This window comes from Lethenteron reissneri, chromosome 23, assembly GCF_015708825.2.
Source record: "Lethenteron reissneri isolate LAM-NWPU_2019-01 chromosome 23, ASM1570882v1, whole genome shotgun sequence".
NCBI lineage: Eukaryota > Metazoa > Chordata > Hyperoartia > Petromyzontiformes > Petromyzontidae > Lethenteron > Lethenteron reissneri.
The window spans coordinates 3,299,376-3,323,997 of record NC_083801.1 but is presented as its reverse complement, the minus strand read 5'-3'; the positions used below and the strand labels follow the sequence as shown (position 1 = coordinate 3,323,997).

Sequence of the window (24,622 nt, the reverse complement as noted above, 5' to 3'; positions counted from 1 at the left end):
AACAACCTTCCCTTCTTGGAAATTAAAGCAGTTGTTTCTTAGGTACATTCTCCTGCATTTCATTACAACCATCAAGTACAGTACTATGGTTGAATTATGGAGATATTCTCGTACTGTTATTCTCCGTAGCTCTGCTAACGATAGCAAAACAACCTAGACCACAAGCGACATTAACCCCTCGAACCGCCTCGACTCAGTTCGCCTCTCGGCTGCAGTGTGCTGCCCGTCAGGCTGTATCTCTGTGTGCGGCCCTGCCTGCTTCTCTCACGTGCTGGCGGCTCACTTTAGAGCCTGCCTCCCCGCAGACCTGCGGCGGTGTCGGCGGGAGACACGTGCCCACGGGGGCCTCGCTCGGCCTGGCGGCACATCCCGCACGAGCGTGGCCATCGCCGGTCTTTGCCGAGGCCCCGCTGCCCTCGGCCGTCCCCGCCTCTGCCGGCGGCTCCTCTTCGCCGGGCTGCAGAAGAGGATCAACGAGCGGTGCCGGGAACTCCTTTGAGACGCGCTGGCAGACCTGAGCGTAGCTAAGCCTCTTCAGCTGCACGGACAAACCACACACACACAAAACAGATTTCCTGTAATTTTAAATACTCGTTGAAAGCACCATTTTGTACGAATTGGTGATATTTCTACAGACGAGCCCTGATCACAGAAATGTGTAATTTGCATCACTGCCTCTGAACATCCTGCTGAGATTAGCACCGCCCAATGCTCTTTTTGAGCAGGAAGGAAAACGTATTTGTAATATACTTTGTATGTATGTATGTTGAACTTCTTTCGCACCATACATAGCCAACCGTGATAATCTGAGGTTCGAAATCGGAGGTACTTTGATGATAGCAAGAAGCCACGCTTTGGCTTGCCACACAGGTGGCTCAGAGGGACGAGACCTTTGACAGTTCTTTGCATTAACGCCTTTTAAATGCTCGATTTGTCGTCGGGATAATATCTGTGAGTAAAACCAAGTTATCTATTGTAGCAAGTCGATTGTCTTAGCTTCGTCACATAATTGCATACGCATTTATAAATGAATATTAATATAGATATTCCAGCTCTGTTGCCTAAATATTGATTGATTGCCATGGACAAACGATCTCCAATGAGAGGCTCATAGAAGTGACCGAAGGAGTAGATTTGTGGTGTCATCTTCGAGGGAATACTCTCTGACAAATTCATTTTGTGAGTTATATGGAGCAATCCTCCATCACGTCACATGACCATCAGCACAATTCCGATTAACATAAGATACAAATGTAACAAAACAAACACATCTAATTTTCGATTAAAAGCTTTCGTGACTGCAGGGATTCATCTTCCTGCATAATGCATAGGCATAATATGACTTTGAAACCCCCCCGCCCACCTCCTACGCATTTCCCATGAATATGCTAAATTCCTCTTGATATGCACATTCTTTTGTTAAGGCGCTCTTCTTCCACCTCCAACCCAGCTCATATATAAGCTCCTAGCTTGGCGGTGTCTCATTCTTCACCTGAAGACGGCTGCTTGCGTTGTAGCCGAAACGTCGTGAGAATTATTTTATTATGTTTTATTTTTATTATTTTATTACTTCCCTTCTACGTGACTTTACCGAAAAAACCAAGAAGATGAAACACATCTAAATTGCTCCAGTAGCTTGATGGGTGATCCGTTTGTAGGCTATTCCTGTGTTATTTCCCAAGGCTAACCTTCATAAGCAATCACCCCAATAGGCTATCGTCGAGCTGAAACATAAATTATCAATTGCTGAATATATCTGAAAGTAAATACATGGTTAAGCAGTGTAATATAATTAACCGCATAATGAGTTCATTCGTTGCCGCTCTGTTTTACACGTTCCATGTTTAAACAACAAAAGATTGTCCCGATGCACAGCTAAGTTACGACGTCTAATTAACAACGCCGTTCTGGAAACAGCACGGTCTCAGAAATTGCACCAGAATCAGAATATTTATACTCGATAAATCCAATGAGCTATAAAGCTCTTTTTCACAGATGTCCAGCACCCAACAACAATAGAAACAAATTAGACTGCTGCCTTCTACATAACGTACCGATGAGAATGAATCTCAGCGTGATGTACCTGCGTGTCTGTGCTGCCGGGTTGTGGCTCTGCAGGTGGCTTGGCCTTGGCTGTAGTCGTGCAGTCCTTCTCCTGCTCAGTCGCTGTCAATGGAACCTCCACAGCAGCTGGCTGAGGGCTGGCGGGTTTGCTTCTCTCAAGGCTGGACTGTGGGCTACAGTGAGTAACAGGACACAAAGACAAAGATCTCCCGTATAGCCTGAACAAACTGTTAGGGAAAGTGCTGTTTGCGAGCATCTATGAAGGCCAGCATGGCACATGCAGGGGTGGGTGGCCAGCACCACGCCCGGCCACCTTTGTCTCCCTCGTGGCGATGTTTACACACCGCGCCAGGTACTCACTTGAGGCCAAGTCGACCTAGGGGAGGCCCAGGACCGGTTACGATAATCATCACTGGTGTTGACCGTGAGTGGGAATCAAACCCGGGTTGCCAGGTTCGTAGCACAGTGCGCTAACCGCTACACCACCGCTCCCCACACACAGGACACACACATTCCACAGGAGCAACCCATCACACATGTCCTGGTAAGTGAAATCAAAGATGTGATTGGACCTCACAATTGGAGCTCAAATGCAAATGACTAAAGTGAGATGTCGATTGTCACGTTGTTCGGAATATAAAACCTTACAGTCACAAATTGAAGAAATGGTGAGATCCACGCACTGTGTATTTTTGAGTGACACCCCTTTTTTTAAAAGAATGGCCTTTGATACAAGAAATTATGAGTCTAAAGAGTATTTTGATGAGGGTCTTGCCAGGCATGTTTCATCTATTCCTTAATAGTTATTTTCCCATACAGAAGAAAACTGCACCGTAACATTATTTTTTCCATCTACGTGACTTTACCAAAAGAACCAAAGAATAACATTAACCCGCTTTAAACAACCATGGACAGATCAGCAGCATGCCACACTGCCACATACTGGCCACCTCAAGGTACTGCAGGTCAGGTGCTTGGACACGTGATCTCGGAATGAACGACCTATCCCAACTGAGCTTTGGTGCCATTCACCTCCGTCAGTGTATTTGACACGGGGCATGTAATACCCGTCTCTCCGCGGTGTGATGAATTGTCAGAATTGAGGTCACAATTACATTCACATTGACAATTATCTCTTGTCATTACGGTGCATGCAGAACGTATAATATTGATGGCGAGATTTCCAAGGACATGCATAGTTTCCATGAATCAAACGGGGCCAATACATGGATTGATTCCTACATGGGAAACTCGATGCAAGTACATGTTAAGATATTGTATCGATCCACTGCTAAATGAGGGCCTCCTCACACTGTTTGGGTCATCGAGGTTATTTTATGATACTTCACCACGCTGATCAGTGTGGGTCGGTGAAGGTGGGTAGCGTAGATGCGGGAGCATATAGGTGCAGTACAACAACGGAATTTTACTGCACTGGCCGCTGCTGCCTACAACTTAGAACCATAGTAGCCTATGACACATGTTTTGTGCACGGTGGTGACCCATATAAGCATTGTCCAGGCTCATCTTGCTTAGATTCTGAGATCATAAGGGATCTAAGCATTCTGGGTAGCTTGGTCAAATGCTTGATGTATGCAGCATGACATTCATAACAATTATATGTAATCTAAACATTTACAAACCGCTACCAGCTTACTGGATACCGAATAATCAGATGTCAACATTATTTGAAAACTCACGGTGCTATGCCCCAACTCTCTCAGCTCACCTGGCACTGCATGCGGATGGCAAGCTGGGTCTGGGCACGGGGATCTGTGCTGTTTGGGTTTTGCATGGGGAGGAGGGTGGGGGCGACACGCCTGGAACCTCTTCAGCTTTGGTCTGTGCAAAACAATAAGAAAATACGTCACGTGATGACAAACGTCGTTAAAGCCGCACATGCAGACACCTGCAAGCGACACTAGCAGTTTGCGTACGTGGTATATCTTTTTGTAAACGAACATTCCCCATGAATGTGAAGCCACTGCTACAAGAACAACAACAAAAACCTGCCATGCGTAACAATCTAAGTGTGTGTGTGTTGCACACAACCTCAGAGCATTCCACCAACCATGGCTCTAAAACCAAATTACTGGGGTCAGCCACTACGCTCAGCAGACTATTGACGTCAGCATGCAACGCAAGGAAGTTGCCTCGCTGTTGAAGCCAAGGAAATGTTCTTTCAAATGACGGGCCAATGCCAACTGGTAGACAGAGATTTAATGAGCAATAACTACAATGCACGTTGCTTACATAAGATGAGCTTCACAGTCGTTATTCACAGCCAAAGGTAGTTAAAACGTCCCGTAATAAAGCAGGTAAATGTTATAACACAGCGGTCGGGAACCTATGGCTCGCGAGCCATATATGGCTCTTCCGGTGACGGCATATGGCTCCCAGACAATTTTGAGTTGAAAATAATAATAATAAAAAAATCAGTTTGGAACTGATTTTAAAATACTTGTGATATTCCTAAATAATACTGTGTCATTTTAAAGTAAACAGAAATTAGTTTTGAAGATAAAATTTCTCGGGTCACGGAACCCGTGACCAGAAGTCGCATTAAAAGTAAGACATATTTAATTTATTATACGTTAAAAATACTATATGGCTCTCAATGAAATATATTTAGAAATATTTGGCTTTATGGCTCTCCCAGTCAAAAAGGTTCCCGACCCCTGTTATAACAGTTGCTGTAGGTTTTCCGCAATGGATTGACAATGAATGGCATGCAATCCCTACTCTCTCTCTCTTCACATTGTCCAAACACGCACTGTTGTGCACTCTGTACGACCACTCCCTCGTTGACATCTGCAACTTGCAAATGGCAGATGTAAATGAGGGAGTGGTGGTACAAGCTATTCTGCATGAAGTTCGCAAATGTGGCCACTGGTTAAGTAAAGATCAACAACTATTACGTAAAATAACACTGTCATTACCTTTTGTTTCCATTCAAACGGCCACTGCACCACGCACATTGAGATGTGCTTCTGCGGCAGTCTGGAACGCTCTTCCGATATTAAGAAGCTACTGGCGCTATGACCGTTTAAATCTAGATTGAAAACTTATTTCTATAGAACTGTTCTTGTGTTTAGTTTTTTGTCCTTCGCCTGCACCTCCAATTAGCACGGTTGGCTGTGTAGGGTGCGAAAGAAGTTCAACATACAACAATGTTTTTCTGACACTTATACAATTCAATGCAGGAGTGAATTGATCCATGAGAGAAAATGAAGCGAATTACAACAATTACACTTAAAGCAATGCAGGTTGAACCAGAACTATTCTTACGGCTCCGCGTTAACACCCGGCCATAAGCGAGTGCTCGTCCAGTGGCCCGTCAATTGTGAGCGTGGGGCCACACTTGGCCGTGGAGACTGATTCAAAAAAGGGGAAAATTCTCCCGAACCCGGGTTGCAGCGGTGGGTGGCGGCGGGGGGGCGACGCGCCCGGAAAACGAGACCATGGCGAGCGACGAGACGGTGAAAGCTCAGGGAGGACGCGCAGCCCTTTACCGTGGCCGGCTGCGGCTTCCCCGCGGGGACGGCAGGCTGGGAGGAGGAGCCGCCTCCCTCCGCCTTTGGCTTGGCAGTGGCAGCGGCGGTGGCGGCGGCGCTCGTCGCGGCGTGTGGCTTGTCGGGAGTGGCGGGCAGCAGCGGGGGGAAGCTGGAGGCGGCCAGCTCGAAGCGCGACATCGCCGGGCTCGCCGGCTCGCTCGTCTGAAGCTGCTGTCCGCCCTTGGTGTTCGGACAAACAGGCCAAGGCAAAGAAAGACAAAGTCTCAACAGATTGTTGAGGCAAGTGCCGCTAGCAAGTAGCACCTATGAAGGCCGGCACGGCACACGAGGGGGTGGGTGGCCAACACCACGCCTGGCCGCCTCTGTCTCCCCAGTGGCGATGTTTACACATGCCACCAGGTACTCATTTGAGGCTGTGTTTACCTAGGAGAGGCCCAGGACAGGTTTAAGCAATCGTTAGTGGTGTTGGTGATGGCTAACCACGACACTGCCGCTCTCCACAGACCACCATCAACACACACACACACCGTAGCACCATTAGACTCATGTCAGAAGTAAATGAATATTCACACTTACAATATTCAGCGTCTGCAACAAGAACCAAAACAAATGTAGAGGCGATTAAGTAAGAGGTTTCAATTAGCACTGGGGTGGAGCGATGTATTGATTTGTGGATTTATGTCGATGGTTGAGCTCACAGTTGTGCGTGTAAGAATCAATGTGTTTCGATTTGTGTACATGGTAAGTAATGCGTTCACAGCAAACTGCAGCCACATGAGGCTCTATAGCATTCACCGTAACGTGAATATAAACAAATAAAATATCCATGAAATAGCTGGGGGGAATCATTCCACCCATAAATTAGAGAATAACATTCTATTTCATATCAAGACAATTGATATATATCCATGCTGAATTAAATACTGGCCAGTGATCATCTCAAATGGCGGGCCAAAGCAAGCATTTACAATTCCAAACTTTGATAACTGTGGCCAGTCTCTCCATTGCACGGTCACTGTTGGGGGGTGATGGGCTGGCGATGTTATTCCAAAGCTTTGCAACATTTGGTAGGAGCTGTAAGGGAGGGGGGGGGGGGGGTTCTGGCAGCTCATAAGAAGTGTGGATAAACTGTTTCCACAACATCGGCCAACCTAGCCTGGAGTAGCTCTCATAAAGAGGCTCTCTGTGTGATGAGTGCTGAGGTTGCATCTCTGGGTGGCAGCACTGCCAGCAACACACATACTGGAGGTTCTGGGCACTACGAATTAAAAATGTTGCGAGCAACTGTGAACAGATTCCAGTGGGTAAAATGTTAAATGTTACGATTAAAAACACATTCACTCACAATTGGACGATCGTCATTTCGTCTTCTCCCCTGTAGCTGGTGCGTCTGCAGAGATATAACAGCAAATCACAACCAATGGCAATATTTCTTACACCGTACGTAGTGCTGGAATAAAGGCCTTAAAATTGACAACTCCAGCCAGACGTTAAGGCATGTGAGCCACCTCCCGTACAGGCGCTGAGATGAATATTTAATTAACATCTTTGAAATGTGCCTCATGTTCACAACCCAGCCTTTAAAAGCTTGCCAAGGGACCAGAGTCGTTCAGGAGAATGTTTAATGCGCGCAAGTCACAATCCATCTCGCGAGAGGAACACGAACACACCGAATATATAAAACGATATTTTCTTGCTATACAGCATACCAGGCATTAGCCAGCACTCAAAATAACCGTAGTCGTTGCTATTATCTCATGACGCTATTTAATTATGTGGGGGTCACACCAGTACGTGTAATAGTAAATAATATGGCCATAATTTTACAGTCTTTATGTAAAGCCCTAACTCTGCTTAACATAACCACCAAATAAGCATCTCTGACACACATTCAGCTGCCAGAACAGATACTCTGTCAGCGTGGAGAGATCTTTATCCAACAGTGAATAGTTCATGGCAGATGATGATGGTATTAACAGAAACAATGTCAAATGTTATCATGCAATAGAGTAACGCAAATTTTGATTTAAAGCTTTCGTGACTGCAGGGATTCATCTTCTTGGTTCTTTCGGTAAAGTCACGTAGAAGGGAAGTAATAAAATAATAAAAAATAAAACATAATAATTGTATTATTATTTTATTACTTCCCTTCTACGTGACTTTACCGAAAAGAACCAAGAAAAAAGTAACGCAAATGTCGGAAATGGCTCCAACTTACAATGAAAGTTTAACCCGAGCCACATTAATGAACACCCCGACGCTGGACGTGTAACGTCCACAAAGCGACTGCACCTCGGATGATTCCTCTGGCACTATTCCGGGGCATTAGATGGACCCAGCCAAAAGGAGACGATCCCCTATTAAGAATTCAATGTCACTTATCTGACGCAACCTTGTATATCCTACCCAAGCATTAAACAGATCTGACCCCGCTAAGCCTCTAAGACCTGATGAGATCAGGCCAGCAGTGTTAATGCACTGTCGTCACTAACACGTACTATAAGTTTGAAGAAAGTGGGATCACGACAACGCAATGTCAGACGTATGTATGCGTGTTGAACTTGTTTCATAAAAACATGACGGAATGTCAAACGGGCAAAAAAAATACGATAAATGCAAGGCTTTGAACACTTGCGCTTACCAAAAACAAAGATCCCCCGCCCCCCCCCCCCCCCCCCGGTATAGCCTCAGCAGACTGCTGGGGCAAGTGCTGTTAGCGTGCAACCACTCGCGTGCGCTGCCAAGTGTAAACACACTGCTTGTGCAAAGCCACACGGTAGCGGCAGGGCTTTGTTTTGTGTCACCGCGAAAAATGCGCTTGATGGGGCACAGTCGTGCGCTCGTTGCTCAACGGGTGTTGTAATCACCTTCCCCTCCCTGTGGGCGCGAAGGCTTCCTCAGCGGCAGCGGTGGCAGTGGCGGCGGGGTGCTCCCCCCAAGCGGGGTGCGAGTCTCTCCGTCCGCGCCAGGTCCTCCCTGACCCAGCCGCCACCTCGGTGCGGGCCGACGCCTCTCCCCGCTCACTCGACAAAGGGGCTTCGGCCTCGATAGCGAAGCCGCCGGAAGGCACGGCGTTCGCGTTCTTGCCGTTTTGCCTGCGAGAAAGCGGAGAACGAGCGGGAAAATCGTACGTGACCGTAACATTACGGACGGGGGGATGGGGAAATAATTCCTGCAACAATCGTAATCAATTCGTAATTATTCCATCCCGGACGATTTTTTTTTCAAGCAATGACGATTCTTATGCTGTATAGGCGATTCCCGTGTTAAAATCTCCATTCGTTGGGGATGGGATTCTAGCAGCGATTCTGCCATGGAAGGTTCAAACATCCTGGCTGAGGGTAAGGACCATGCCGAAGCTGGCCTTAACGAGACTAACGAGACCATCAAGGTGCTGTAGTCCCTCCTGCTTTGCTTGAATGCTACAATAATAGGAACCTCTGTTTTATAAAGCACCTTTCATATTGAAGTATCTCAAAGCGCTATACATGGAAATACAAACTACACTCACAAGTATAGATACAATCTAAGCAAAATAGAAAGCTGATAATAACCATATCAATGACTCCACTCGAAATTCCAATAAAATGAAGAACTATGATAACATCGAAGGATAATAATTGCATAGTAATCCAATCGGACAACAAATATGATTTTCAAATCTTAAGTTACGCGGAAAGCCTGCAGTACAAACTGCCGAGTTTTAAGCCGCGATTGAAAAAAGTGAGACTCAAAATCCCCAACGGACCAAGGGGAGGGGATTCAACAATTGCGAAGGCTGGCTGCAGAACGCTCCGTCTCCCATACAATTCACCACAGCCTTCTCTTTGGAACGATAAGTAGACCAGGATCAGCAGATCTGAGAATTGGGAGTGGAACCCGGTCTTCTCTTTGGAACGATAAGTAGACCAGAATCAGCAGATCTGAGAATTGGGAGTGGAACCCGGTCGATTCCAAGCACTAGGCCTTATGTTTTAATGGCATTTCTGGCCAATACCACCCGACTGAAATCAACTCAAATACCAGCCGGCCGGCACCACCCAGATTCGCCATTTGAACGTATCGCATAAGCGTCTGCTATTACACCTTTCAATGCCACGCCGGGGCACTGCACAGCCCAATCCCCTACCCCACCCTTGACTCTACGAGGCTGCTGATCCCACGATCCATTGAGGAATCGTATTTGATTACAAGAATCAAACTGAGTTGCGCTGCTGAGAATCAAGAGAATCGCCCAGCTGTAATCTACATCGGTGCGTAATATGCGTTTTGCTGTACTTTTATTTCTGTACAAAATCGCACTGTGCGCTGGTGAACGTGACTTACGTTTGTCGACAACACTTGACGAAAACACCAACACAACCCAGTAGTAGCATTCTTTAATGGGCCACGCCATGCAGACGCGACTCTTGAGCATTCAAAGTGTTGTAGAGTGAGTGGTTTGCCTCGTTTAGATAAATTCAACAGGAATACATTGATCCAAAAGAGCCCCATTGGGTCACTGCCTTAGACGTAGAATATTAGGGTGATTTTCTTCCGAGAAGAAATCTTTATACGGACGAGGGGGGGGGGGGGGTCGGGTGTGAGACGAATAGGGCTAGGAGGGGAATAGGGCTACAGTGCAATTTGAGTGAAAAATTTATTGTGGGACAGACGAATCATAGGCAGAGAGAGAAGAGCATGACCTGGACGATGATTTCGATTATGATCATGTCATCACCACCATAGTCAACACGGCACCGAGCATGGGCTAGAAGATGGGGTGTGTAACTATCTCAGAGGGAGGGAGTTCCAGACTGTGGGACGCAGAAGAGAAGAAGCGAATGCCTCACACCTCATCTTCTAAATGCACGACATCTTTAATAACATCGGTACTAAATCGTCATTTTTCAAATTATTAATTACACAATTTGGTATCTTAACAGAGTCGGGAAGTGAAATATTACCTGTAAGTTTGGGGCATCTTTCTGTGCGATTGGCCCATTCTGCAACAACAACCAAAACATCAATCGAAAGCATTTAAATAATATTTAAAATTAGATAAGATCTGTCGGGAAACATCAAAGAAGTGGAAATTATCGATGCTTCTGAAGTTGTCCTTTGGGTAATGAATTCAAAATTTAAAAAAATCAATACAAGTGAAAAAAATGTGAAACGCCTTGCTCTGAATTGTTAAATTAAATATTTTTCAAGCTGTGTTACAACTTAAATAAGGGATAAATTCAAAGCATTTTCACGACATTATGCAGGTCTTGTTTTCTACATTTCTAATGCCAATTCTGTTTTGACTATAAACATGCCATGTCAGTTTACAAACAAGATTTTAATATACATATTTAAAGCAATGGCTTTATATTCTAAAATTTCTCTAAAATGAGTCAAGATTTTTTGTTTGTTTTCCAGCACAAGTCCAAAGGCACTAATGTGATGTGGTTCATAACGCGAATGCACATTGTTGTCTGTCAGTTACCTGCTTCTCCAAAAGTGCTGTCTTGTTCCATTCGGCAAAAGTGCACTGGTTTTGAACGTTCCCGGGTATGTGTATCCATTCATATAACCCATGCTGGAGTAAGGTGCCTGAAAAAGGCAATGAATGCCATGACAATCATCAAAATATTCGGAGTAACCACGGGGGTCACATTGCCTCCCTGCTCACGCGAGCATGGGCCCATCTCTCTCGTAGTGGCCCAAAGCCAGTGGTGGAAATTACACAATGCTAGGGCAAGGGTCAGTCTCCAGAAAACAACCAAGTTCCATTTGGCACGCTCGAGCTAGGAGGCCACCTCTTAGCATCGACTGACATTGAAGGTAAACGACCTCCTCGGCAAAGCCCCGGACTGTAAAAATACAAGCGATCTGGCCTTGGGCGATTGGATTGGAGCCTGGATCAATGGGATGGAGAGAGTGTGCACAATATGCATTACGTGACACAGGTTTGAGAGAAGAAGCGACTATGGGGCAATGCTCATATCCACTGTAGGCCCTGAGCACAATGAGCAATAGTATACTCCCCGATGCAGACAGCATGAACTGGTTCTGACTGCCCCCTATGTCACCAACCTGCACTGACCAGCATGGTGAAGTATGGTCAAAGAACCTACATGACTGACACGGTATGGGGAGGTCTTCATCCAACATTGGATTGAGGAGGGGCAGAGAATGATTATTATTGTTGCTTGTTATAAAATATCTGCGAGACCAGAATCACTGGCCACAGTTATGGGTCGATGACCTACTTAACACAACAGAAGCCCGGTTGATGCACTCGCATTTTTCAATGAACTCGTTAAAGTTTTAATTGGTCAATTTCCTTCTCTGGAATCAATGGATGTATTTATAGCGTTTCTCATGTCACTGTGAGCCTCCTTTCCTGAATCGAAACGTCAGACATAGTTCCAAACAACCCTGCAGCACAACCAAAAAACACATCGGTGAGAGATTTGTCTTTGAATCTATCTTTGATCCTTTAGGTCAGGGCTCGGCAACCTGCTGCTTCGGAGCCGCATGCGGCGGCTCTTTAAGGAACTGCAGTGCGGCTCTTAAAATTCTAGAAAAAATGGCTCTTCTGACCAAGGAAGTCCAGTTTACCATGGGCAGGGGTCATTAAGGACTCTTTCGTGATGTTATTTATGAAGGACCGAGAGCTCGTGTTCACATGCATTGCGTCTCTTGAAATATTTTTAACCAAATTGGAAAAAAATGTCTCGTGTTGTTTTGGTTGCCGACCCCTGCTTTGAGTGATCCACAAGTGGTAATAGTAATAATAACAGATAAAGCAAAACATCCACTAACTTCACGCGTGGCACCGTTGCCAAACAGGTGGCTGGGAGGTCCGAGTCTCGCTCGCGCGTCAGGGCCACAGCAGTGCCGAGGAGAGCAGGGACTCACCAGAGACGCATCCACGTAGGGTTGGGCCGTGGTCCATCCCGCGGCTGGGACCCCGTAGAGGGAGTACTGCGGCTGAGCGCCCTGGGGGCTGTACACGGGCTGCACGAACAGCGGCACCACAAACTGGGGCGCCGGCTGAAGGCTGCCGCTCCCCATCAGCGGGTAGCCTTTCTTCGGTGGTGCCGACGCAAGCGCCACGGGCCTCGCCTTGATGCGGACCTGGACGGCCGTGAGTGGGTAACATTGCCCCGTGTTAGGTAAGGGTATAAGTGGAGCCCTGCGATTACTCGCTCGTGCCACTGCCTCTCATGTTTGAAACGGCTCTATTAGTTTTCTTTATTGAGAAGCATTTCTCGGCAGCAGGGCATACGGGAAAGTTTACCCCCAGTGTGTGGATAGAGCCCACTTAATTTTGTACTCAGAAGTAGTTCTGTGAGAGTATGAAAAATAAGAATAGGTATTACCCTTTCTGGCAATAAAATGGGATGGAGAGAGTGTGAGAAGTAGTTCTGTAAGAGTATGAAAAATAAGAATAGGTATTACCCTTTCTGGCAATAAAACAGGTGTTAAGATGTTAAAACACCAAACTGAAACCTTTTACAAGGAATCATGTCTGCATTAACCACAATGCTTGTGGTCAGAATGCAAACAAAAAAGTACTCTGATAATATATGCATTGTCTTTGAAACTGATTGGTCCACACCAGAGACAGCTTTCTTTTGAGCCTAGTCTCAAAACGGTGTTAGACCAGAGGACGTCAAAAGGCGTTTGCATTTTGGTACTGGCAAAGGAGGTCCCATGATGTCGGTGTTAAGATGTTCAAACACCAAAATGAAACCTTTTGTTTGCATGTTTGTTTGCATGTTCACCATACGTACTTGTGGTCAATGCAGACTTGATTCCTTGCAAAAGGCATCTTTGGTGTCTGAGCATCTTAACACCTGTTTTATTGCCAGAAAGGGTAACCCCTATTCTTCTTATTCATACTTTTGTAGGGGTATCAGGGAAAGGATTCCCACCAATAGGAGGAGGAGTGGGACGGTGACAGGAGAAGGGGGAGGAGCAAGTGAGGAGATATAAGGGAGAGAACAGGCGGGAAGAGGGGTTGGTTGGCGGGATCGAGATTGGGGCGGCTGGGGACAGCTGTGGATGGGAGAAAAGGAATAAAAGACGAACCCCCTGCAACCTTGTGTCGGCTCTCCTTTACACTTTGATAATGGCAAAAAGGAGGTCCCATGATGGAGTTCTGTCACAGCTGCTTCTGCGGGCCATTCTCCAGCACATGCAGTATGCACCGCCATGTGAGAGTTCTGAATGGGCTCTGTCACATGACATGATGCTGACAGTGCAATTAGAATAAATTATAAACGCAATGTTTTGCTGGAAATTCTTGGGGGCCTTTAGAAAACATGAAAAGTCTTGACATAGATGTCCCACAAGATTGACATAATCCGCACATCAAAGTTTTTCCACTGATTTGCATGGTTTTTTTCTGAATACTCCAATCTCGTACAATGCGATAAATATTAATTTCGGGAAACTGGCCTAACTTCCCATGACAGGACTTCCTACGCAAGTATTGCACCTCCGCTAAGCACGGTCGGCTGTACACTCTCAGTAAAGCTTTCCAAGATAAAGGACACGACAGTACAGTGTTATAAGATTGTCAATGATAATAGAAGGTGAATCCCAATATCGACCATCAATTGGAGATTGCCATGTGGTCGTAATTGACAAGGAGAGTTTATGTCCCGGCTGTCTGGATTTCACGACCACAATGATGCCCCCGTATTAATATTGTCCATTTTCATTGACCCTGATGTACGTAATTTTATATATCGTTTTGCTGAGAAAATCTCCGACCAAAATTGCCGGTCGGCGCTGTGTGGCGCACAACGCGAACTCACCAAGAGGGGCTTGCCTTGAAATGTCTTCACCTCTTCTCGGAGGAATTTAAACGCCTGCAATATATCAAACCAGGCTCAATAAAATATACATTTTACTTCCCTTTTTTCACAGCCACGTTTGTGGCCCCAGCTGAGACTAACACTTTGCTACACCAGAGAACCAGATGTGATCTCAAGATGACCACTACGATTAAAACACAGAATGGATGTAATTTTGGCCTGTTGCTATGACACACAAAATGCACTATATTAGCCACCTATGCTAGAGCGCTACCTCCATTGCAAAAAATATCCATCATAGAAGGTTTTTTCGTTTAGATCGCCTCAATATCAATGTAAGAGTAAACCCACAAAATTTACAATTACAACCCACAACATTTACAATTGTTGTGAGTTTTTTACTCTCCAACACACTGGTGTGCTGAATTAGTAACTAATTGGCAGGCTTGGTTTACGTGACAAACCTTACTGATTGGCTGTGTCGGGTGGTGGGCAGGTTTAATGATAACATTTATATTTATGCGATCTAACTAAAAAAACCCTCTTATGGATAATATTGGTCGCGAAAGTCTACTACGTGTTAAAATTGCAAAAAGTTACGTTTGAAAAACAAACAAACTTCTGCTCCGCATCGCCGATTCCATTTACAGGGGTTAGGTTATTGTGTGCCAATGTCACCACCTACATTTCAAACAAATTACGAAAACTAATGACGCTTAATTAACTGTACCATTACCCAAGGTCAAACTGGGTTCTCGCCAAGTCCTAAAACGGAGTAGGCATTACACAAAACATGCAGAACTTCGTGATGCAATACACAGATCGGCTCACGAGCCGTCGATAACCCCGTGAAGTCCGTCGGGGAAAGACAACAAGGGGCTGCTGTGGGACTCAACGTGGTTCAGAGAAAGCCGGGACAAAATATCCCCGTGCTTCATCGGGGTTAGCCGAAATCCTTTTGGTGTACCTTCATGTGTATATATACGCATATATATGTAGCTGTCAACAAAGGATAAAGGTACAGCCCTGCAATTGCTTGCTCACGCCAATGCGCTCTTGAGAGCCCCTCTTGAGGCCACTCGGCCCACTCGCCCACGGTCGGTGGCCAGACGACTTTTTGGAGAGTACCCACACTTGACCTCACCACATGTGACCTGTTGATCGGCCAGCTCCGGTGTACCCATTTATACCCATTCAGTACCTCCGTTTAGCACGGTTGGCCACGTACGGTGCGGAAGAAGTTCAACGTACATACACAAACTGCTCGCTGGACAGAGGCGAGGGAATTAAAACAAACTTGCCCCATTGCATTAACTGCCGCGCCAAGGAGATGGAGTCGAACCGGCGACCTCTGGAGTTGAGGTCAGGTGCGCGAGCCATAACACCATTTCAGCGCCCCACATATAGACACAGGCGCCTCTATGTGCGACATGACCTCACCTGCTGGGCATCCTCGTCTGAGTCGAAGGTCACGTACCAGTTGCTGTTGTGAGCAAACTCACAGCTGCTCAGCTTGGGGCAGTTCTCACTGCTGAATATCGCTTCTACCTCCTGCACGGACACACAGACACACACACAAACACAATATCATGTCAATGCTATCTTTATCTCCTTCACAATGCAAACAGCGCAATGCACCGGGGTCACACGCAGCACAAAGCAGTATTTATAGCAACACTCATTGGCCACTTAGCACGTACTTGCTGGTAGTACGTGACCCAACAGTCTAACTTGCCTCAACAGAATGGGGGGGGGGGGGATCTCTGTCTTTTTATAGCAACGGTGTTTCAACCTGATATGCATTAGATGCAGAGTTCGTCACGTTCACGTAAAGTGGCGCGCGGTTCATTTAGACATTGAATGTATGCTCGAAAACATCAATTTTAAACGTGAACATTTTGACCCCCTGTTATACAGGGTGCCGTGGTAGCGAGATGTTAACTACCTCGCCTGGTATGCGGGAGGTCGTGGGTTCGATCCCAACCCTGACGCCTGCTGCTGCTGTATATTTGGAGTTTGCGTATCGCTCCCCGTCGTCTCTTGGATTTTTCTCCGGGTCCTCCAGTTGTTCCCTCCACATTTAGAATCAACATGCGTTTAGAGCATTTGGCTGCCATACATTTCCACGTGATAACCCACATTGTTGAGCTATCAGTTGTGGCCAGATCACTTCTGAAAAACAGCTACGTAACTCAGTGGGGGCCTTAGCTGGTAAAATAAAATATAGTTTAGTTTAGATTCTACATATCAATACTTTAAAATGTACATGGAAGGATTTGAATTGAGCACTGACCCCATCGCTGTTATGCTTCATGAGCTGAACATGGACTGTGATGCGGATTCGAAGACTCTAAATCCCCCGCTACACTGCATCAAACTGGCGAACGCAGAGCAATGGTGCAGCGCAAGGGATGCCAATTAATTTATGAGCCATCACAGAAAGAATGTGGAATCCATTTGAATTAAAACTCTATCGGATGAGTAATTAGATTTAGCCACGCTTTGTTAAGTATTCAATCTTTCGGTCGCTCCCACAGGAATGCACAGCCCCATTATCGATCCACTGCTAGATGAAGGCCTTCCCAAGGCTGTGTCGCTCATGGGGGTTTTGACCGTACGTCACAACGTGCGGGTCGAGGCTAATATGCACAAATTAAAAGCGTTCATGTGTATTCATTCTAGATTTGTGTAGTCACATTGCTACGCTGCTTCTCATCATCGAGGTCAGATCCTTTAAAGTGCCCCCAATCTGCCGTCGTCATCATTTATTGCGTAATTTTTATCCAGTCCCACTTTCAATAACCGCCCACAGTAGACTCTTGATGTGTCTGCTAGTTCTTCTTCTTGGTTCGTTCGGTAAAGTCGTCACGTAGAAGGGAAATAATAAAATAATAAAACATAATAAAATACAATTCTCACGACGTTTCGGCCACAACGCAAGCAGCCGTCCTCAGGTGAAGAACAGGTCTGTCGGAAAGACAGCGTCTGAATGAGCACCACCAAGCTTGGCAGCGTATATTTAAGCTGGGTTGGAGGGGTACCGCCAGCAGATATATTACATTACTAATATAGAGATAAATGAAATGTTCTTGATAAAACGAATAAAACACTTGCATTTATTTATTGAGCATGGCTTTCTAGTATCGTCTGCTATATGTAGTTACAAATCAGTCCTAAAAATTCATTGCGACACTTTTTAATTATCCACTATGGCCCACATTTGGGGTGGCAGAGTGGCAACGCTCATGTCTCACAGCAATTAGGCCTTGGGTTCTATTACAGATTCAGGAATCTTTTCTGTGTGGAGCTTGTACGTTCTCTCCCCCTGTTATGCACGGGTTTCCCACCCGGGTTCTCCGGCTTCCTCCCATAACTAAAAAAAACACTTTGGCCAAGCATCCCAACTCTGGAACTTGACCTGCGAATTACTCAACCGGGATTGGACGGAGAGATATCGCCCCCTTTTGTGAAAATGTGGCAGGAACCCTCCTGAAGAAAAGAGTGTTGAGACTCATGTGAGTGAGGCTCTCCTGGCTAAATAACAATGGCTGAAACACATAATCTTGAAGGTTTGCCCCATTGCTGGTAATGGGAGGCCAGATAACAATGAACATTCATCAACATGTGTGTGTGAATAGACTATTTAGGCAAGTGCTGTTAGCGAGTAGCACCTATAAAAGGCGGCACAGCACACGAGGAGGTGGGTGGCCAGCACCATGCCCAACCACCTTTGTCTCCCTAGTGGCAATGTTTACACACCGCACCAGGTAATCATTTGAGGCTGAGTCGACCTAGGGGAGGCCCAGAACCAGCTGAGATATTCATCACTGGTCTTGGTCATGAGCGGGAATCGAACTCGGGTCGCCGGGTTTGTAGCGCAGTGCGCTAAACGCTACACTACCGCTCCCCTTCATTGGTAGGGCAAAAACAAAGATCCCCCATATATTATAAACAGATTGTCGATTGTCGGGACAAATGCTGTTTGCAAGCAGCACCTATGAAGGCCGGCACGGCACACGAGGGAGTGGGTGGCCAGCACCACGCATGGTCGCTTTTGTCTCCGCAGTGGCGATGTTTACACACCGCGACAGAGTACTTATTTGAGGCTGAGTCGACATAACACGCATGCGCACACCACACAAACACACACTCGTGTACCTCGACAGGAGTGCTCTCGGGAATCTCTCGCAGGATGACGACGGAGCGCGCGTGGTTGGGCCTCACCTTCTCCCCCTTCTCATCGACGTGAACAATCGCTGAGGCTGCAGCAGGACAATGACATCGCAGCCTCTTGTTAGGGACACACGTCAAACACATTTCAAACCGCAGGCCTCAACTTCACCCTCACCATGTATGTATGTGTGATGAACTTCTTTCGCACCGTACGTAGCCAACCGTGCTAATTGGAGGTGCGGGGATAGGATAACAAACTATGGGTCTCTGTGTGAGTCCATGGGTCTCTGTGTGAGTCCATGGGTCCCTGTGTGAGTCCATGGGTCTCTGTGAGTCTATTTATGTATATGTGTTGAACTTATTTCGGACTTCAAGTAGGTAACCGTGCTATTCGGAGGTGCGGGGGAGGGAAGGACAACAGACTACACAACAAAAAGCAGTTCTAAACAAATTCGTTTTCAATTCAGATTTAAAAGTGCATAGCTCCAGTGGCTTCCTAATTAACCGTGACACGAAAAACCGCCGAGCGAACTTGTACTCTGCGTGTATGCAATCAGTCGTTCATTCATTACAGTCGCCCTTGCTAGTCCTGTATGTTGACAGTCTATTTTGTCAAAACACTGCAGGATGAGGGTCTCCACCACGCCTTGTGAACCGTGGGAGTTGTTCAACCATATTTCACCACGCTGGCCATGGCAGGTTGGTGAATCGGAGTACAATGGATTTCGCTGCACTGCCCTCTACTGTCCGCAGTGCCCATTACACGTGTATTTTTATATGGTGGTCGCCCAACCAGGCCCTATGCAGGCCCAACGTCCACCAGGGAGACAGGAGCGATGAAATCTGCTCGCGTGCAGGTACTAGGTGGATTGTTCCATCGCATGGGCTACTGAGTGTGCGGTCCTGCACACACTCTGCGCGCTTGCCACAAATTAACCACAATACCTTGCTGATTTTGTGAAGGAGCATAAACCATCACACGAACTCCGGTCATCATCGCAGAAGCTTTTGGCTAACGATCGAATAAAGACGATCACTTCATCACACGCTTTCAGATGCCCTTCTGCGGCCATCTGGAACGCTCTTCCTTTGGATATTAGGAAGCCATTGGAGCTAAGCACTTTTAAATCATCTAGATTGAAAACAAACTTCTTCAGAACTATTTTTAGTGTTTAGTTTGATGTCCTTCCCCCGCACCTCCAATCAGCACAGTGGGCTGTGTACAGTGCGAAGGAAGTTCAACATGAATACATAGACACAAGGTGTGATAATTCTACTCGTAATTCCCAAAAGCAATTACAGAGTGGCTGTAGAAGCAGACCTGATGACTCTGTGCTAATTGGAACATTGGCGAGTCAATTGACCTCTATGCTACCCAGCCACGCTATCCAGCGAGCATACCTTCGCGATTCAGTATCATGCCAGCATTAGTAATGGAATTATGTGAAATCTGAAGTTGTTAACCTCAGTTAACCCAAACCCTCACATATCCATTTAAACCCATTGATGATGCAATTTACATCCATTCCATTTGCACGCAATCCATTATGTGCGTGTCTATACACATATATTCCTATTGTGCTAGCCTTATCACTAGGCCAAACCTACAGACTCGATCTAACATAATCAAGTTTATATTTATAGCACCCCTTCACTCAAGGCGCTTAACATACCTTACAAAGCGGTGAAAGAATGGAATGATTTCACTGGCACGGGCATGCTACAAGGATTGAGGAATGAGTGACAGTGGCAGAGGGGCACTCAGGGATCACGAAAGATTAGGGGAGGGCTGGGAAGGTGTGAATGGGGCGAGGGGGGGCAATGGAGAAGAGGTGAGGCTTTAAGAGAGCAATGGACAGAGGTTAAGGAGGGGAGACTGCGTAATTTACAAGGTTTAGGCCACATGGGGTGGGGTGGTGGTGGGGTGGTGGTTGGGTGGTGGTTGGGTGGTGGTTGGGTGGTGGTTGGGTGCTGGTGGGGTGCTGGTGGGGTGCTGGTGGGGTGGTAGTTCGATGGTGGTTAGACAGTGGTGGTGGGGTCTCACCACAGACATTTGGCCGGATCGTCACGCGGCCTAAACATACGCGTGAAGCCGCAACCTCCCGTTTGACAAATACCGGTGGCAGGAAACAGTGAACGTACATCTGAGGACCTCGACGATGAGGTCCATGTCGGTGGTCAGCCGTTTGACCTGGTTGAAATTGGCGATGGTCCATATGGGCACGTAGTGCTCGCCGTCCATCTGGGCTACCAGGTACAAGTCCTTGGCCAGGTTCTCCCTGAAAGGCAAAGCGAGTTGTGTGTCACAATCAAGGCCTTGGGAGACGCACAATCAGCTACCCCACGTGTGCCTCGTTCACATTGGTGGCATCTGCTGTCCATACAAAGTACCGTACTGTATTGTGAAAATAAAACGGTATAGTAACTCAAACACTGGGAAACAGGTTAGAAACATGCATTCACCCGGCACGTTGCGAGCACAGCTACGAATGGTATATGCATTTGTTTACTGAAGGTAAGGGATGCTGCCACAGTTAAGTTTGATCTGCCAGCGTGGCAGTTGAACCAAATGGGCAAGATAATTAAATCCCTCCACCCCACCTTTGTCCACCAACAGTGGGTGCCGCGGTGGTAAGATGTTAACTCTCACGCTTGGTATGCAGGTTGTGAGTTCGATCCCCAACCGTGACGCCTATATAGTTTGCATGTTCTCTCTCCCCGTGGTTGTGTGCATTTTTCTTCGGATCCTCTGGTTTTTCCTTCCACATTTAGAAACATGCATTTAAAGTATTTAGCTGCTATAAATTTCCACGTGATAAGCCACTTCGTTGAGCTATCACTTGTGGCGCGGTCACTTCTGAAAAAGAACTATACACCTCAGTTGGCCTTACCTGGTAAAATAAAAAAATATATTTATAGTTTATTATTCGGCTGCTATAAATGTCCACGTGATAAGCCATTGAGCTATAATTTGTGGTTGGGTCGCTTCTGAAAAAGGGCTAAATAGCTCAGTGGGCCTCACCTGCTAAAATAAAAAGTTACATTTTGTTGCATAAGCAAGCAATTGCAGGGCAGCACCTTCACCCTTTTAAAACATATTTTTGTTTATGCATTTTACTGGAACCCAAAGAGTCAAGGTCTTCTTTATCTGTGCAAGATTTTTCAAGCCAATATTCTGGAAAATGGTCAGTGTTCTCTCACTGGCACAGAGGCAATAAGGGTGAGGTAAAGGGCATTCGTTGGTATTTGTGAAGGTCAAATTCCCACTGCATACTGCCCGATATTTCAGTGCCAAAAATATCACGCTTTTAGCTCAGGTCTAAATTAGATGGAGAAGCATACTTTTGGGAGTGGCTGGGATGAAGACATACAAACCCTCTTTCATGGGATTTCTTTTTAATCTTTGACACAAGAGGAATTATTGAAAATAATTAGTTTCATTGTCAAATTCCAGATACGTCAAGGCATCCTATCACAAGACTTGACATGGAATAATAACCACGTGAATAACTTACGGAGACAACATTATGTACACATAAGAACGCAGCCAACATCTTCCGAGTCCTGTCTTGAAATGTCACGTCCGATGGAGCATCTTAACATACTGTGGCAGTTTTTCACTGTATCGCATATCAGGTAAAGATATATTGGTGTAATAAAACGGAATACGATTTGGCTTTCCACAGCATCACAACACGCAGAGTATCTATCGCCTTGTCATGATTCAGTGCCGTGTCAATGCGCAATGAAGGCGAGGTGGGAAACAAGCAGATATATAAGCAGGCCACTCGCTTCATCAAAGAAGACGTATTTCATTCACTCTCTCCCACACGCAACTATAAAACGTGGCTGTCACGGATGACACGGCCTTTCTCAAGGTCAACCCAAATGTCACCGGTTTCTTGCGCCTTTTTGAAGCAGCAGAAACCTATTTTTAGCCTCGTTGCACAGGGCCCCGGCCGCGACGTCACAACGCCAACGCGGCGCCGAGGCTGCAAACCGCACTGCGGGCGCGCCGATCGGCCGACCGAACGTCGCCGTCTCCACGTGGCCGCCCCACCGGCAGCTGCTCTCTCAAACAATCTGACAGGAAGACGCGAAGACCAACGTTCACACTTGGCGGTAAAATCTGGCGCTTTTCTCCAAAGAAAACCACAGAAAAACGCCAGGGTGTATCTTGGCCCTCGAATTAGCATCGGGCGATGCTCATCTTTGTTGGTGGCCGAGAGCCGCTTTTATAAGTTTCACATTCGTATGGCAGAGGACAGTCTCTCCAAAAAGGACAAATAACCATTAATATGTTTGTCACAAAGAGGCACAGATATTAACTGGCTGCAGACAGATGATGCGTCGAGTCAACTTCCAGCCAAGGTTAGAGATCGAAACCTTCCCACTGTGAAGAGAAAACATCTCCGTAACGGCACCACAAGCGTTTTTATATATATACACAAATACCACCTGAAAATAGTGCCAACATGTAAAACGGGGCCCATGGGTTGATGAAACGTTAGCTGACATAGGGCAGGGGAAATTACTGGGGAAGAGATTGTGAAACATCAACCGGTCGTCGGCAAGAGGGGTCCTTCACACAGCTCCAGACCGTATCGTTGGCTACCGCTTGTCTCGGTCTTACAGCCCTCGACTGTTCAGGCAATGTATTAACAAAAAAAAAATAAACTATTCCAACGGGAAATCAAAAGATTGACCCACACACGCCCGACGCAAATATCCAGGAGGCAAGCGATGAATGGCACTTCTATGCCAAACTAGGGGTGTGTGCGGTATTATTTACATCGCTCCCAGAATAAACTGAACCCTCTTCACTCTCCTGCGAACACCAGAGGCATTTCCCCTGAATCCTAAGCATGCCAAGAGCGGCCGCCATGGTGAGTTCCCTGCGCTGGGTAATGTACTCTAATCAACGCACAACGCTGTCTCTTCGTTGAGAAACCTATTGGGTGTAGGGGGTGTGGGGAAGCATGTCTGCTAAACTCACTGCATGAAATGTGATGCGCACAAACGTGTTTCTGTACCAACCCCACAAAGTCTGAAGTTGAAATGGCAATGGTTAAACCCAGCATGACATGTCACCAATTTATATGCAGTAGCCTGGCGTATTTATGACCCAATTTAAATTTACACGTCCGATACAGTGGCTAGGCAAATATTAATGTAAACAATTCATTGGGCCATGCCGGGTACAGTTTACTAGCGCAACCGGTTTAAAGGTCATGATAATGTAATTACTACCTAAAATTACCATATCGGACCACACCCTCCTCCACCAACATCATCACACCTTATGGACGTTGCTATATATACGCACACACATATGTTCCCTTTATAATGCAGCGTAAGTAAAAAAGAAAGTGGAGTTTTTAACGTTACAGCGCTTGGCTCACGACTATAAGGCTCTGCATTCAAATCCCACGTGGGAGTCAACGCTCGCTGATATCCTGCCCGGGTTTGATAACAAGGAAACCTTTTTTCTTACGGGAAGTGAACAGTGGATAGATTGACCCCGTCGTGGCAATGTGGAATTTCCACCACTTGGCCCAGGGTCTCCAATGGCAATGCAGTGCTATGCCATTGCTTGGTGCAGCAGGGAAACTGTTCGGATTTGTTTTTTGACTTTCACTGCAGTGCGAGCATAACCCCCACCCATCACTTCCAGCACGAGTCGAGATTCCTTTGCCCAGACATGGCCGGGAGGCTCAGGTGTCGGAATGCTGAGCTGGCACCATTGGAGGCCCTGGGTTCAAATCCAGGCAAGCCACCTGTGATTAAACTGGGCTCTCAAGTGTAGCGAGCTGACGTATCTTGGTCACTAATCACTCTTGTAGTTTGTTCAGTTATTGGTACTAGTAATATATTCACGAGTTTACATTTTTATGGATTCACAAAACCCAATGAGTGTGTTCTTTTGCCGGACATTTTTACTTTACGTTTTTCGCATGTCTATTGTAGACAACAAAACAACGTACGCAAACCAAGTGAAACGATCGCTTGTTTTTCTCGCACAGGCTGATATATTAAGATGTGGTCGATGTTTTAACACTACCTGGGGAAGTAACG

At 46.3% G+C, this 24,622-nt stretch overlaps 1 protein-coding gene across 6 annotated transcripts in view; it reads right to left on the bottom strand.

Moving 5' to 3' along the window:
- Positions 1–373: 373 nt before the first annotated feature.
- Positions 374–24,622, bottom strand: part of LOC133345853 (la-related protein 4-like) — an 81,963-nt gene continuing 57,714 nt past the window's right edge. For all 6 annotated transcript variants that reach the window (XM_061556889.1, XM_061556888.1, XM_061556885.1 and 3 more), the window contains exons 5-17: positions 20,690–20,826; positions 18,533–18,636; positions 15,815–15,925; positions 14,375–14,428; positions 12,468–12,686; positions 11,050–11,156; positions 10,526–10,564; positions 8,447–8,674; positions 6,925–6,969; positions 5,577–5,798; positions 3,794–3,906; positions 2,084–2,237; positions 374–538 (exon numbers count right to left, since the gene is read on the bottom strand). In XM_061556889.1, the coding sequence (XP_061412873.1) occupies positions 2,170–2,237; positions 3,794–3,906; positions 5,577–5,798; positions 6,925–6,969; positions 8,447–8,674; positions 10,526–10,564; positions 11,050–11,156; positions 12,468–12,686; positions 14,375–14,428; positions 15,815–15,925; positions 18,533–18,636; positions 20,690–20,826 (1,447 nt within the window). In that variant the 3' untranslated portion in view covers positions 374–538; positions 2,084–2,169. The remainder of the gene's footprint in view (positions 539–2,083; positions 2,238–3,793; positions 3,907–5,576; positions 5,799–6,924; positions 6,970–8,446; positions 8,675–10,525; positions 10,565–11,049; positions 11,157–12,467; positions 12,687–14,374; positions 14,429–15,814; positions 15,926–18,532; positions 18,637–20,689; positions 20,827–24,622) is intronic.